This window comes from Telmatherina bonti, assembly GCF_933228915.1.
Source record: "Telmatherina bonti genome assembly, chromosome: 9".
Classification (NCBI taxonomy): domain Eukaryota; kingdom Metazoa; phylum Chordata; class Actinopteri; order Atheriniformes; family Telmatherinidae; genus Telmatherina; species Telmatherina bonti.
Window position 1 is genome coordinate 13,594,152 of NC_136627.1, and position 12,163 is coordinate 13,606,314.

The window sequence follows — 12,163 nt, forward strand, 5'->3', positions numbered from 1 at the left end:
CATCTGTGTATCTGCATTTCTGTCACTTTTATTACAGTAATTATGGGTAATTGTAGTACTTCTTACTGTTTTATCAGTTGAGCCTATTAATCAGTATAATTTAAAAAGAAAGTAGTTTCTTTTTCTAAATATGTTAGATTTTTTAAGCAGTCGTTTTAAGCATTGCATTTTTTTCAATCCCTTTTTAACATTTATACAGCATTTTACTATATCTGTAATAAACTCACATTTTCTATGAAACCTTTAGACAGAATTGACTTTAAAACAGGAGACACTGCCATCTAGTGGTGAGATCAGAAATGAGCGCTCTAGAAGAGAAATCCAAGTTCAATGTATTTATTGTCAAATTTAGTTCCAAGAATCAGGTTTTTGCCCAAAGTATCAGCCATGTTTCCATGGTAACAGTTAATAGACAAGAAAAGTTGTTGCGCAGACATTCTTCTAAATCAATAAAAGATTTAAGTGACAAGCAGGGCAGCTGGATCCAGCAGGAAGCATCAGTCCTGGAATGACAAAAAGGGACATTGCACTTACTTAAGAAATAATACATAATTTATTCAAGAACATCAAAAGTAACATGGTAGCCGTCTGTAATGTATGAATCATTGTGCAGAAATGTATTCACTTCAACGTGAATCTTTGCATTTTTTTTTTTTATTTTATTTATTTTTTTTATTTGTATAACAATGTCGGAAGGTTTAGTCAGGGTCTGGAGTCAATGCAATCCTTTAAACAGAGGTATTGGTATGAACCAGCATGCAGACAGAGATGTAATTAAAATTAAAACACAACAATACACGGCTGGGTGTGGTGTGTTCAATCTTCCTTAAAGAGGTGTTGCTGGTTAGACCTGTTGTGGATGTTACAAGCACGAACTAGTGGATGGTGAAGCTCTCCACCTTTAAATTGTTTAGTGTCTGGTAGGTTACCTCTCCAGCTGCATTTTATTGTGTCCTCTACAGACTACAGAACATGAGAGCAGTAAAAACAGGGTGCTGATTAAAGTTTTATTCTAGGTGTTTCCTCAACTAAAACAAGAACAGACCACGTTCTATATTATCTATATTAGATCCCTAATTACTGAACAGAAGGGGGTATACTGCACCTCATCAGAGGAGGATCCGCTTTTCCCCCCACTTCTACTTCTTATGTCCACGCCCATGTCCATGTCCATGTCCATGTCCATGTCCATGTCCACCCTTGGACTTTCCTTTATCTTCATCCTCGCTGTCTGACTTGTGTCCCTAAAAATGTTCAAAATGAAATGTCAGTTTTCCACATGAAAATGAGTTCTTTTCCAGTGGCTCCAGTTCAAAGCTCCTACCTTTTCATGACCGGCCCTTTTGCCCTTATCCTTGCCCCCGCGCTGGCTCATTTCATCATTTTGTGCATTCTCCTCCTTCAACTCATCGCTTTTCTCAGCTGGAAATTGAAGAAAAATCAGGTGAAAAAAGCCTGAATAAACTTAAAGTGCAATTTAATCAAACTTGCCTTTTATGGTTCCTCAGTCATCCAAGCAACTCACAACAAAAACTAACAAAAGATTTGCAGAAAACCAGCTCAGATAGGCTAGATTTAAACTTACCTGATGACATGTCTGAATCTATGATGTGCTTTTCCAAAGCTCGCTGGATGAGACTGATTGCTTCTCTATCTGTCAGGAAATATTTCAACGCACCTTTAAGAACAGAAACGAACAACACCCACTTTAAACACACCCCAATTTGCTGCGTCTTGGAACAGAATCACTTATTGCCACAAGTTGTGTTTAAGTACTCGCAAAACTGTCGGTTACATCCACTTTTGAGCATAACTGAGAAATGCAAAAAGAAGAAGAAGATGTTGAAAAACCCTCTCTGTGATTTTGGTCCATAAAACATTACACCACTGCATAGTTGATGCAGATTTCTCAGTTGCACATGCTTGAGAATTTTCTACATTGCAAAGATTCTCTAGGTTAAGGTCAGGTGACTGAGGATGCCTTTGGAGTTCAGTGAACTCATTGTCAGGTTTTAGAAATATGAGGTTGATATGAGCTTAGTGATAGAGTACATTGTTCTATTGGAAGTAGTCGTAGAAGTAGTGGAAATTATAGTTTAAGACAAACTATTAGGAAGAGCAGAGACAAAAAAAAAACTCCCAGATAAGCCTGGAGCAGGAACAATTTCATGTAAAAACCCAGAAAAGGTTTTGCTGGAGAAGGTTTGAGTAGATGTTTATTGGTTTTGGGTAGACGTGTAAATTTATTTTGAAATGATTGTTACGTCCCGCCACAACCACTTCATTCAAATTGGACACTGATCCCATCTAGACCATTGGCTGGCTGCTTTATCTCCTTCCTGCGACTGGCTGCACCGCTCCATTCCTGTGGTTGGCTGGCTGTAGCATTCCCTGTCCAGGATTGGTGGGCTTTTCCTCCTCTCCATCTGGGCCCAGCTCGTCAGACCATTTTTAAGGAGCAGGCTGGCAGACAACCAGGCAGCTGAGTGTTGATTGCTCACTTTGCCTCAGCTTGCCTTGGTTGTCAGCCTGGAATGTGGTTTTTGTGGTGTCGTTCAGATTTGTACTTTGTATCTTTGCGTTGTGAGCCCAGTAGGGGTGTGTTGTGAACTGTCACAGTTCTAGCTCTTCTTTGTTTGAGTCATTTTGACGCTGTTGTTTTCTGGGTTATATTGGGACTTGTTGACAAGTGATGCCTGTTACAACTTTTTTTTTTTTTTTGTCCTTCACTCCTGCCTGGTTGTCATGGATCAATTTCATGTCTGTAAATAAACACATTTTTATTTAAAAGAACTTATTTGCGTGTTTAATGCTTACAAACTTTCCCCCTTTTCACTGGTAACCTGAGGGTTTAGAAACAATGATTTAATGATAAATCCACTTAAAGTCAAACTTTGTCAAGTTTTAATTACACAAACCATAAATTATGACTTTGAAAATCATGTCATCCAGAAAATCCTGTTCAGTTCTATTAATGACACTTGTAAACATTATACTGCTCACTAGCTGAATGACAGCGAGGAGCTGGATAATGCATTTTTGTTCATTCATTCCATTGTATGCAAATTTTACTAAGATTTATGATTATTTTAATACATTACATACATACATTAATACATTAATTTGATCAAATCAAAAAGATGTTGATTTTACATTCAGGGCTATAAATTATATGACAAGAGAAGCAACAAGACAGGACGGGGTGTGTCTCACCTGGCAGATCTGCAAAGAATTACTGGGTGTTCTGAGTCTTACAAAAAACTCCATCCTCCAGGTGACCCAACAGGGTCTGATCAGACCCCGGCCTGTGTCCAAATGGCATTCTGCTGCCCCAACTGTTTTCCCCTCCTTAATCACAGTTATCTGACGGGTCTCTCTCTCTGCCTCTGCATTGTTGGATGTTGCTGGCACCCCTTATACTCAATGTACCATAGGCTCCTGCAAACCCCAAATGTGTGGGGTTTTTTTGTTTTTTGTTTTTTGTTTTTTTTGCTTCCCTACAACTCTATTAAAGATTCAGAAGACCTGGAGGAGATCCTCAATGTTAAATGTTGTAAGTCTCCTCCACTGTCAGTCCTGAAGTTCACCACAACTTGAATATTTATGTTAGGTAAACGAGCAAGGCTCTGTTTTAGTGCTGCATCGTGTGTTGTTTATTTTTTCGACCCCTGCTGGTATAGGAGCATTTAACTTTGTCCTTTTATGTATTTTACAGCAGGATGAGTTGACCTTATCCACCCCAGATGGGATGGGCAGCTGTCATTAGATACTGGTAACTGTCATTGATAACACATTCATTTTGTAATACCGTAGCGGGGATGGCACTTCGGACAAAGATCTTGTTAATTCAGACGGATTTAAAGCAAGAAATGTTTTGCCTTTTAAGAGGAAAATGTGCGTCTTTTGCTTTGCTTTTTTTAATGACAATCAAATATGTATTCTAACTCCCAAAAATTTAAGCCGCTGAGTGAAATGTTAACAAAAAAGAAAAAAAAAAAATTAAGTGATCTTTAAATCCCATATTGTTCACCCAGTTAAACATAAAAAACCTATTAAATAATTTACCATTTCAGGAACAAAATTTGATTCTTTTAATTTGATGGCAGCAATACATCTCAAAGTAACTGGAAGAGGGGGATGTTTACAGTTGTGGATCATCCTCTGTAATAACTTACAGTCCTGAAACATCAGAAAAGGGAGGACAAAAGTTGTTGGAGTTATTTAATTCCAATATTTTTATCATTTAATATTTCTAATGACATACTTGTCACCCCATTTAAGCATGATAGTCTCCTTTTATATCACCCTAAATCCCCCAGTTCTCCTGTATACAGTCCCATTATTTCGTTTTTGATTTAAAAAAAAAAAACGAAAAAAAAAAAAAAAAACAATAAATTGCAAAGATTCTCTAGGTTAAGGTCAGGTGACTGAGGATGCCTTTGGAGTACAGTGAACTCAAGTGTGGAAAAAAAACATTTTTTCACACTTGAAAAAAAAAAAAAAATTAAATTAAAAAAAAAAAAAAAAAAAATATATATATATATATATATATATATATATATATATATATATATATATATATATATATTTATATATATATATATTTTTTTTTTTTTTTTTTTTTTTTTTACTGGGAGACCTTAGTGACATCAACATATATATAAACAATCTATCAAATTCAAATAAACCAAATAAATAAATATATGAATACATAATTTAGGATTAGTAAAGCCAGTCAGCAAGAAGTAGATAAAGGAAAGAAAATAAATCAACCACACAAAATAAGTACAATTAAACAGGAGTTTTAATCAACACCACATCTACAGTACATAAATATGTAACCAAAAGAAAAACAAGTTTTCTTTTTGTTTTTATTTTTTGTTGGAGTTTTAGGAGCAGAATGTTTTCTCATCCTGGTCGGATGCAGGATTCTAGCTGTCCTAGACCTTCGGTGATATTTTTTTATTTGATGATACAAATGTTTCATCTTGGTGAAAGATCTGGACTGCCGGCAGGCCATTTCAGCACCCAGATACTTCTCCTGAGAAGCCATGTTGTGGCGATGGATGGAGTACGTTGTTTACTATTGTCTTGCTGAACTCTGCAAGGCCTTCCCTGAGAGAGAAGCTTCCAGGATGGAAGCAGATGTTGCTGTGAAATCTTTATGTCCTTTTTAGCCTTGATGGAGCCTTCACACAGAACCGGCCCTTGACATAAGCTGTATAGGCAAATGCTGTCAATGATAGTTGCGTCAGATGAAGAAACAAAAAAATGACCTTCCTTTTCTAAAGAAAAACATAAATAAAAGAAAAATAACAATGATAATAACAATGACACAAATAAAGTACGTACGACAAATCCAAATAGTTTAGGAAGCAACATAACTTTATAGCATTAGTCTCTTTAAAATAATGGAGATGCATGTTTTGGATTCCCAGCTACCATCCTACACTCTACTTGTCCTCTGTGAGGTGGGATGGGGAAATGAGTATGGAATTATCTGAATATGACCAGTGCCAAAAACAAAATATGTCTGCTGAGAATTGTATGCCCATTTGCATTGATGCACGTAGCTCTGCAAGAAGAATCTACTCCTGTCTGGCAGTTTTTTGTCATTATTATGTTTCGAGGTTTGACTTAATAAAAAGGATAATAATAAGACAATGAAAATAATGTAATGTAGAAGAATAATGAGAAGAATATTACAGTGTTGATTTAAAACCTGATAAGATAAGAACTATAAAAAGAGGGTGGGAGCCAGATTGCCAGCCAGCCAGAAACAAAATAGACTCGTTATAATGTAGAAAACATAATATTCTACATTACAACAGTGATGGATTATTTGGCAGAGCAGCATCCCTGGTTTATTATTCCAGTTTGGAAGTTGCATGTATGAAACACAAGTAAAGAGAATAAAGACACACATTATAGTGTAAGAAACACCATTTCAACTTTACCCATTTGTATTTCAGCAAATAGATGCATTTTTTTTTGGCAGAGAGGATTTATTTTTAGCCAAGATTTGCAACCCCTGGTTTATTATGCCAGTATGTATGTTACATGTATGTCACTCATGCTGATGAGACAAAAGAGATAAATTGGAAAGTAGGAAGCACCATTTAACCCCGTCTATTTATAACAATTGCAATTTGACCCTAAACATGTTTACTTATCTGAAATAATCAGATAAGTAAAGTCATGGATCCACACAGGAGTCAGTATCAGTTGCAAAAAAGTCTTTATGACCTGAATTACAAAAGCAATATTTAGTGCAGTGGTGCTTTTATAACGTCCAGATCATAATTAGAGTGGGACATTTCATTTTTCATAAAAATGCATTTTAGAAATTCATTAAATGTAAATGTGAAAGATCTGCTTATGAAATGCAATATTTTCACATTATGTTAATTTCTTTTTTTTATCTATTTTGTAGTTTGATTTTGATTTTATTTTGATCTTAATGTTGAGTCACACTAGTCAGTCCAATCCTCTTAGGCCCCGGCACTTTTCATAATTTCTGCTAATACTTTTGCATGATACATTTTTAGGTAAAAATACTTCTGTATTTTACCATTTTTGGTTGTAAAAGTAAATTGGAGGAATATGAATAGCAATTTCTGCTTTTGCTTCATAAGAAAATCATTACATTCCGATTTAAAAACTTCTTATATTTCAGGTTACTGTATTTCCTGAATGTGATGCAAGCTGAATCCTCAGGAAGTCAACTGTGGATTGGTAGTAGCTGCACTCTCTTACTGTGCAGATTCTCTCCAACAAAAAAACAGCAAAAAAAAAAAAAAAAAAAAAAGAGAGAGAGAAAAAATTAACTCTCATGAAAGTTACTGAAAAAAATGCTTTTTTTTCTTCCATCCTCACCACAAAAATTCAGCACCAAAAATATGTAGATGAACAAAGTGAAGAACTTCAGGAAAGTTCAAATGAAATTTTAATGGCGCATAGTGTTTTTGACAGAAAAAGGCCTATAAATTTCATAAAAAGAACATGTTAAAAGTGAACATGTAGAGCTCATGCTCAGGTCTATGACCACGGGCACAGATAGGTTTTATTGCAGAAAGTGGACAAAATAGATTAAAATAATAATCCATCAGGGACTTATCTCTTTTTGTTAATTGTAAAGTTTAAGACAAAATAAAAGATGATCTTCCTTGACATACCATGAAATTCTCTTGTTGTGATATTTAAGAGTAATATCATCTTTTCATTGCAGAATCATTCACAGCCACAGGACTTATCATGGGTGTCCAAGTGTTTTCATACTTTTGTACATTGCTAATTTGTTTTCATCTGTGTATCTGCATTTCTGTCACTTTTATTATAGTAATTATGGGTAATTGTAGTACTTCTTACTGTTTTATCAGTTGAGCCTATTAATCAGTATAATTTAAAAAGATATTAGTTTCTTTTTCTAAATATCTTAGATTTTTTAAGCAGTCGTTTTAAGCATTGCATTTTTTTCAATCCCTTTTTAACATTTATACAGCATTTTACTATATCTGTAATAAACTCACATTTTCTATGAAACCTTTAGACAGAATTGACTTTAAAACAGGAGACACTGCCATCTAGTGGTGAGATCAGAAATGAGCACTCTAGAAGAGAAATCCAAGTTCAATGTATTTATTGTCAAATTTAGTTCCAAGAATCAGGTTTTTGCCCAAAGTCTCAGCCATGTTTCCATGGTAACAGTTAATAGACAAGAAAAGTTGTTGCGCAGACATTCTTCTAAATCAATAAAAGATTTAAGTGACAAGCAGGGCAGCTGGATCCAGCAGGAAGCATCAGTCCTGGAATGACAAAAAGTGACATTGCACTTACTTAAGAAATAATACATAATTTATTCAAGAACATCAAAAGTAACATGGTAGCCGTCTGTAATGTATGAATCATTGTGCAGAAATGTATTCACTTCAACGTGAATCTTTGCTTTTTTTTTTTTTTTTTTTAATTTTTTTTTATTTGTATAACAATGTCGGAAGGTTTAGTCAGGGTCTGGAGTCAATGCAATCCTTTAAACAGAGGTATTGGTATGAACCAGCATGCAGACAGAGATGTAATTAAAATTAAAACACAACAATACACGGCTGGGTGTGGTGTGTTCAATCTTCCTTAAAGAGGTGTTGCTGGTTAGACCTGTTGTGGATGTTACAAACACGAACTAGTGGATGGTGAAGCTCTCCACCTTTAAATTGTTTAGTGTCTGGTAGGTTACCTCTCCAGCTGCATTTTATTGTGTCCTCTACAGACTACAGAACATGAGAGCAGTAAAAACAGGGTGCTGATTAAAGTTTTATTCTAGGTTTTTCCTCAACTAAAACAAGAACAGACCACGTTCTATATTATCTATATTAGATCCCTAATTACTGAACAGAAGGGGGTATACTGCACCTCATCAGAGGAGGATCCGCTTTTCCCCCCACTTCTACTTCTTATGTCCACGCCCATGTCCATGTCCATGTCCATGTCCATGTCCATGTCCATGTCCATGCCCATGTTCATGCTTATGCCTGTGTCCATGTCCATCTCTATCCTTGGATTTTTCTTTATCTGACTCGTCCTCGCTCTCAGACTTGTCTTTGCTGTGAGACTTGTCTTTGCTGTGAGACTTGTCTTTGCTGTGAGACTTGTCTTTGCTCTCAGACTTGTCTTTGCTGTGAGACTTGTCTTTGCTGTGAGACTTGTCTTTGCTGTCAGACTTGTCTTTGCTGTCTGACTTGTGATGACCATCTCCCTAAAAATGTTCAAAATAAAATGTCAGTTTTCCACATGAAAATTCATTATTTCCCAGTGGCTCCAGTTCAAAGCTCCTACCTTTTCATGATCTTTACTCTTATCGGTCTCTGTGTCCTTATCCTTGTCCTTATCCTTATCTTTGCTCCAGGGCCAGCTAAATTCATCCTTTTGTGCATCCTCCTGCTTCAACTCATCTTTTTTCTCAGTCAAAGCTGGAAATGAAAGAAAACTCAGGTGAGAAAAGCCCAAAATATCTGAGAAGATTGTCTGTCTTAAAACTTAAAGTGCAATTTACACAAACTTGCCTTTTGTGGTTTTTCAGATATCACAACAACTCACAACAAAAACTAACAAAAGAAAACCAGCTTAGATTGGTTAGATTTAAACTTACCTGATGACAGGTCTAAATCCATGATGTGCTTTTCCAAAGCTCGCTGGGTGAGACTGATTGCTTCGCTACCCGTCAGGAAATATTTGAACACACCTTTAAGAACAGAAACAAACAACACCCACTTTAACCCTTTATAGGGTTTAAAAGGAGGAAATTCAAGACCCGGATGACTCTGAATTTTCTACTTTTAAACTCAGACAAGACAGAGGTCGTTATATTCAGGCCTGAAAAACTTAGAACAAAATGATGCAGTTATGTAATTAATCTGGATGGCATTAATCTGGCCTCCAGTACCACTGTGAGAAATCTTCGAGTCATTATTGACCAGGACTTGTCTTTTAGCTCACATTTAAAACAGGTTTCTAGAACGGCCTTCTTCCACCTGCATAATATTGCAAAAATTAGCTTATTTTTCTTGTCTCAGAAAGATGCAGAAAAATTAGTCCATGACTTTTTTACTTCTAGATTGGATTACTGTGATTCCTTATTTATGGGTTGTCCCAAATATGCCCTGAAAAGTCTCCAGCTGATCCAAAATGCTGCAGTGAGGGTTCTGATGAGGACTAGCAGGAGAGATCATATTTCACCAGTTTTAGCCACTCTACACTGACTCCCTGTTAAATCCAGGATAAAGTTTAAAATTCTTCTCCTCACATATAAAGCTCTCCATGACCAAGCTCCATTGTACATAAAACATCTTATAGTTCCATATATTCCAAACAGAGCACTGCGCTCTCAGACTTCAGGTTTACTGGTGGTTCCCAAAGTCTCAAAGAGTACTATGGGATGAAGGGTCTTTAGCTATCAGGCTCCTCTCTTATGGAACCAGCTCCCACCGTGGGTTCGGGAGGCAGACTCCCTCCACACCTTTAAGATCGAGCTGAAAACCTTCCTTTTTCATGATTCTTATATTTAGGATATGAGCATCTCCTGAGTTGAAGTCTGAATGTACGGTACCCAACTGTCCAGGTAATGCTCATTGCTCTTATAGTTATGGGTAGTCTAGCCAACCATTACTTATGTAGCAATGGGGATGTTACCTGATGCAATGAGAAGTACCTCACTCTATTTCTCTCATGTATTAATGTATAAATATGCCAATATTGCGGTCTCTAACTTATTTATCCTCTTTTCCACAGGTCTTCCTGAATAAGTGCAGTTGTACATGTTGATCTGTCTTTCCTGTCCTCTTCACCCCAACCAGTCGAGGCAGATGGCTGCCCTCCCTGAGCCGGATTCTGCTGGAGGTTTTCGTCCTGTTAAAAGGGAATTTTTTTCCTTCCCACTGTCGCCACGTGCATGCCCAGGATGGGGGATTGGATCGAAGTCATGACTTGATGCAATCAGTTGGTTTCTATTATAGGACATCAATGAATTGGCTTAAAATTATTTGTATGTTGATTTGTGTATGCAAAGTGCCCTGTGACAACATAACAAGATGAATCCTCAGGAAGTCAACTGTGGCTCAGTTGTAGCTGCACTCTCTTACAGTAATTATGGGTATCTTTTGTACTTTTTACTGTTTTATCAGTTGAACCTATTAAACAGTTTTATTTCAAAAGGAATTAGTTTCTTTTGCTAAAAATTGTTACCTTTTTTTAATAGTATTTTCAAGCATTGCATTGTTTTCAATCCCTTTTTAACATTTATATAGCATATCTGTAATAAACTCACATTTTCTATGAAACCTTTAAACAGAATTGACTTTAAAACAGGAGACACTGCCATCTAGTGGTGAAATCAGAAATGAGCACTCTAGAAGAGAAATCCAAGTTCAATGTATTTATTGACAAATTTAGTTCCAAGAATCAGGTTTTTGCCCAAAGTCTCGGCCATGTTTCCATGGTAACAGTTAATAGACAAGAAAAGTTGTTGCGCAGACATTCTTCTAAATCAATAAAAGATTTAAGTGACAAGCAGGGCAGCTGGATCCAGCAGGAAGCATCAGTCCTGGAATGACAAAAAGGGACATTGCACTTACTTAAGAAATAATACATAATTTATTCAAGAACATCAAAAGTAACATGGTAGCCATCTGTAATGTATGAATCATTGTGCAGAAATGTATTCACTTCAACGTGAATCTTTGCATTTTTTTTTTTTTTATTTTTTTTTTTATTATTTGTATAACAATGTCGGAAGGTTTAGTCAGGGTCTGGAGTCAATGCAATCCTTTAAACAGAGGTATTGGTATGAACCAGCATGCAGACAGAGATGTAATTAAAATTAAAACACAACAATACACGGCTGGGTGTGGTGTGTTCAATCTTCCTTAAAGAGGTGTTGCTGGTTAGACGTGTTGTGGATGTTACAAGCACGAACTAGTGGATGGTGAAGCTCTCCACCTTTAAATTGTTTAGTGTCTGGTAGGTTACCTCTCCAGCTGCATTTTATTGTGTCCTCTACAGACTACAGAACATGAGAGCAGTAAAAACAGGGTGCTGATTAAAGTTTTATTCTAGGTGTTTCCTCAACTAAAACAAGAACAGACCACGTTCTATATTATCTATATTAGATCCCTAATTACTGAACAGAAGGGGGTATACTGCACCTCATCAGAGGAGGATCCGCTTTTCCCCCCACTTCTACTTCTTATGTCCACGCCCATGTCCATGTCCATGTCCATGTCCATGTCCATGTCCACCCTTGGACTTTCCTTTATCTTCATCCTCGCTGTCTGACTTGTGTCCCTAAAAATGTTCAAAATGAAATGTCAGTTTTCCACATGAAAATGAGTTCTTTTCCAGTGGCTCCAGTTCAAAGCTCCTACCTTTTCATGACCGGCCCTTTTGCCCTTATCCTTGCCCCCGCGCTGGCTCATTTCATCATTTTGTGCATTCTCCTCCTTCAACTCATCGCTTTTCTCAGCTGGAAATTGAAGAAAAATCAGGTGAAAAAAGCCTGAATAAACTTAAAGTGCAATTTAATCAAACTTGCCTTTTATGGTTCCTCAGTCATCCAAGCAACTCACAACAAAAACTAACAAGATTTGCAGAAAACCAGCTCAGATAGGCTAGATTT

General features: G+C 36.5%; 1 protein-coding gene and 1 long non-coding RNA gene across 2 annotated transcripts; both read right to left on the reverse strand.

The window, feature by feature from the left end:
- Positions 1 to 373: 373 nt before the first annotated feature.
- On the reverse strand, positions 374 to 1,425 carry LOC306760705. The gene is made up of 3 exons (XR_013771450.1): positions 1,325 to 1,425; positions 1,106 to 1,244; positions 374 to 503 (listed from the first exon to the last, which is right to left on the reverse strand). It is a non-coding gene; the product is annotated as an uncharacterized lncRNA (long non-coding RNA).
- A 6,368-nt stretch (positions 1,426 to 7,793) lies between these two features.
- On the reverse strand, positions 7,794 to 8,963 carry LOC306760704 (uncharacterized protein). Its single transcript, XM_079246669.1, has 3 exons — positions 8,830 to 8,963; positions 8,407 to 8,749; positions 7,794 to 7,805 (listed from the first exon to the last, which is right to left on the reverse strand). Exons 1-3 carry the CDS (start codon positions 8,925 to 8,927, stop codon positions 7,800 to 7,802), a joined length of 447 nt encoding a protein of 148 aa, XP_079102795.1. The 5' UTR covers positions 8,928 to 8,963; the 3' UTR covers positions 7,794 to 7,799.
- Positions 8,964 to 12,163: the final 3,200 nt, after the last annotated feature.

What these genes read in the sequence shown, in the direction of transcription:
- LOC306760704 (XM_079246669.1), bottom strand. Translation starts at nt 8,927, where the DNA reads ATGCACAAAAGGATGAATTTAGCTGGCCCTGGAGCAAAGATAAGGATA. An exon ending in AGAGTAAAGATCATGAAAAG is followed by an intron (nt 8,750 to 8,829) that starts GTAGGAGCTTTG and finishes GAACATTTTTAG; the next exon opens with GGAGATGGTCATCACAAGTC.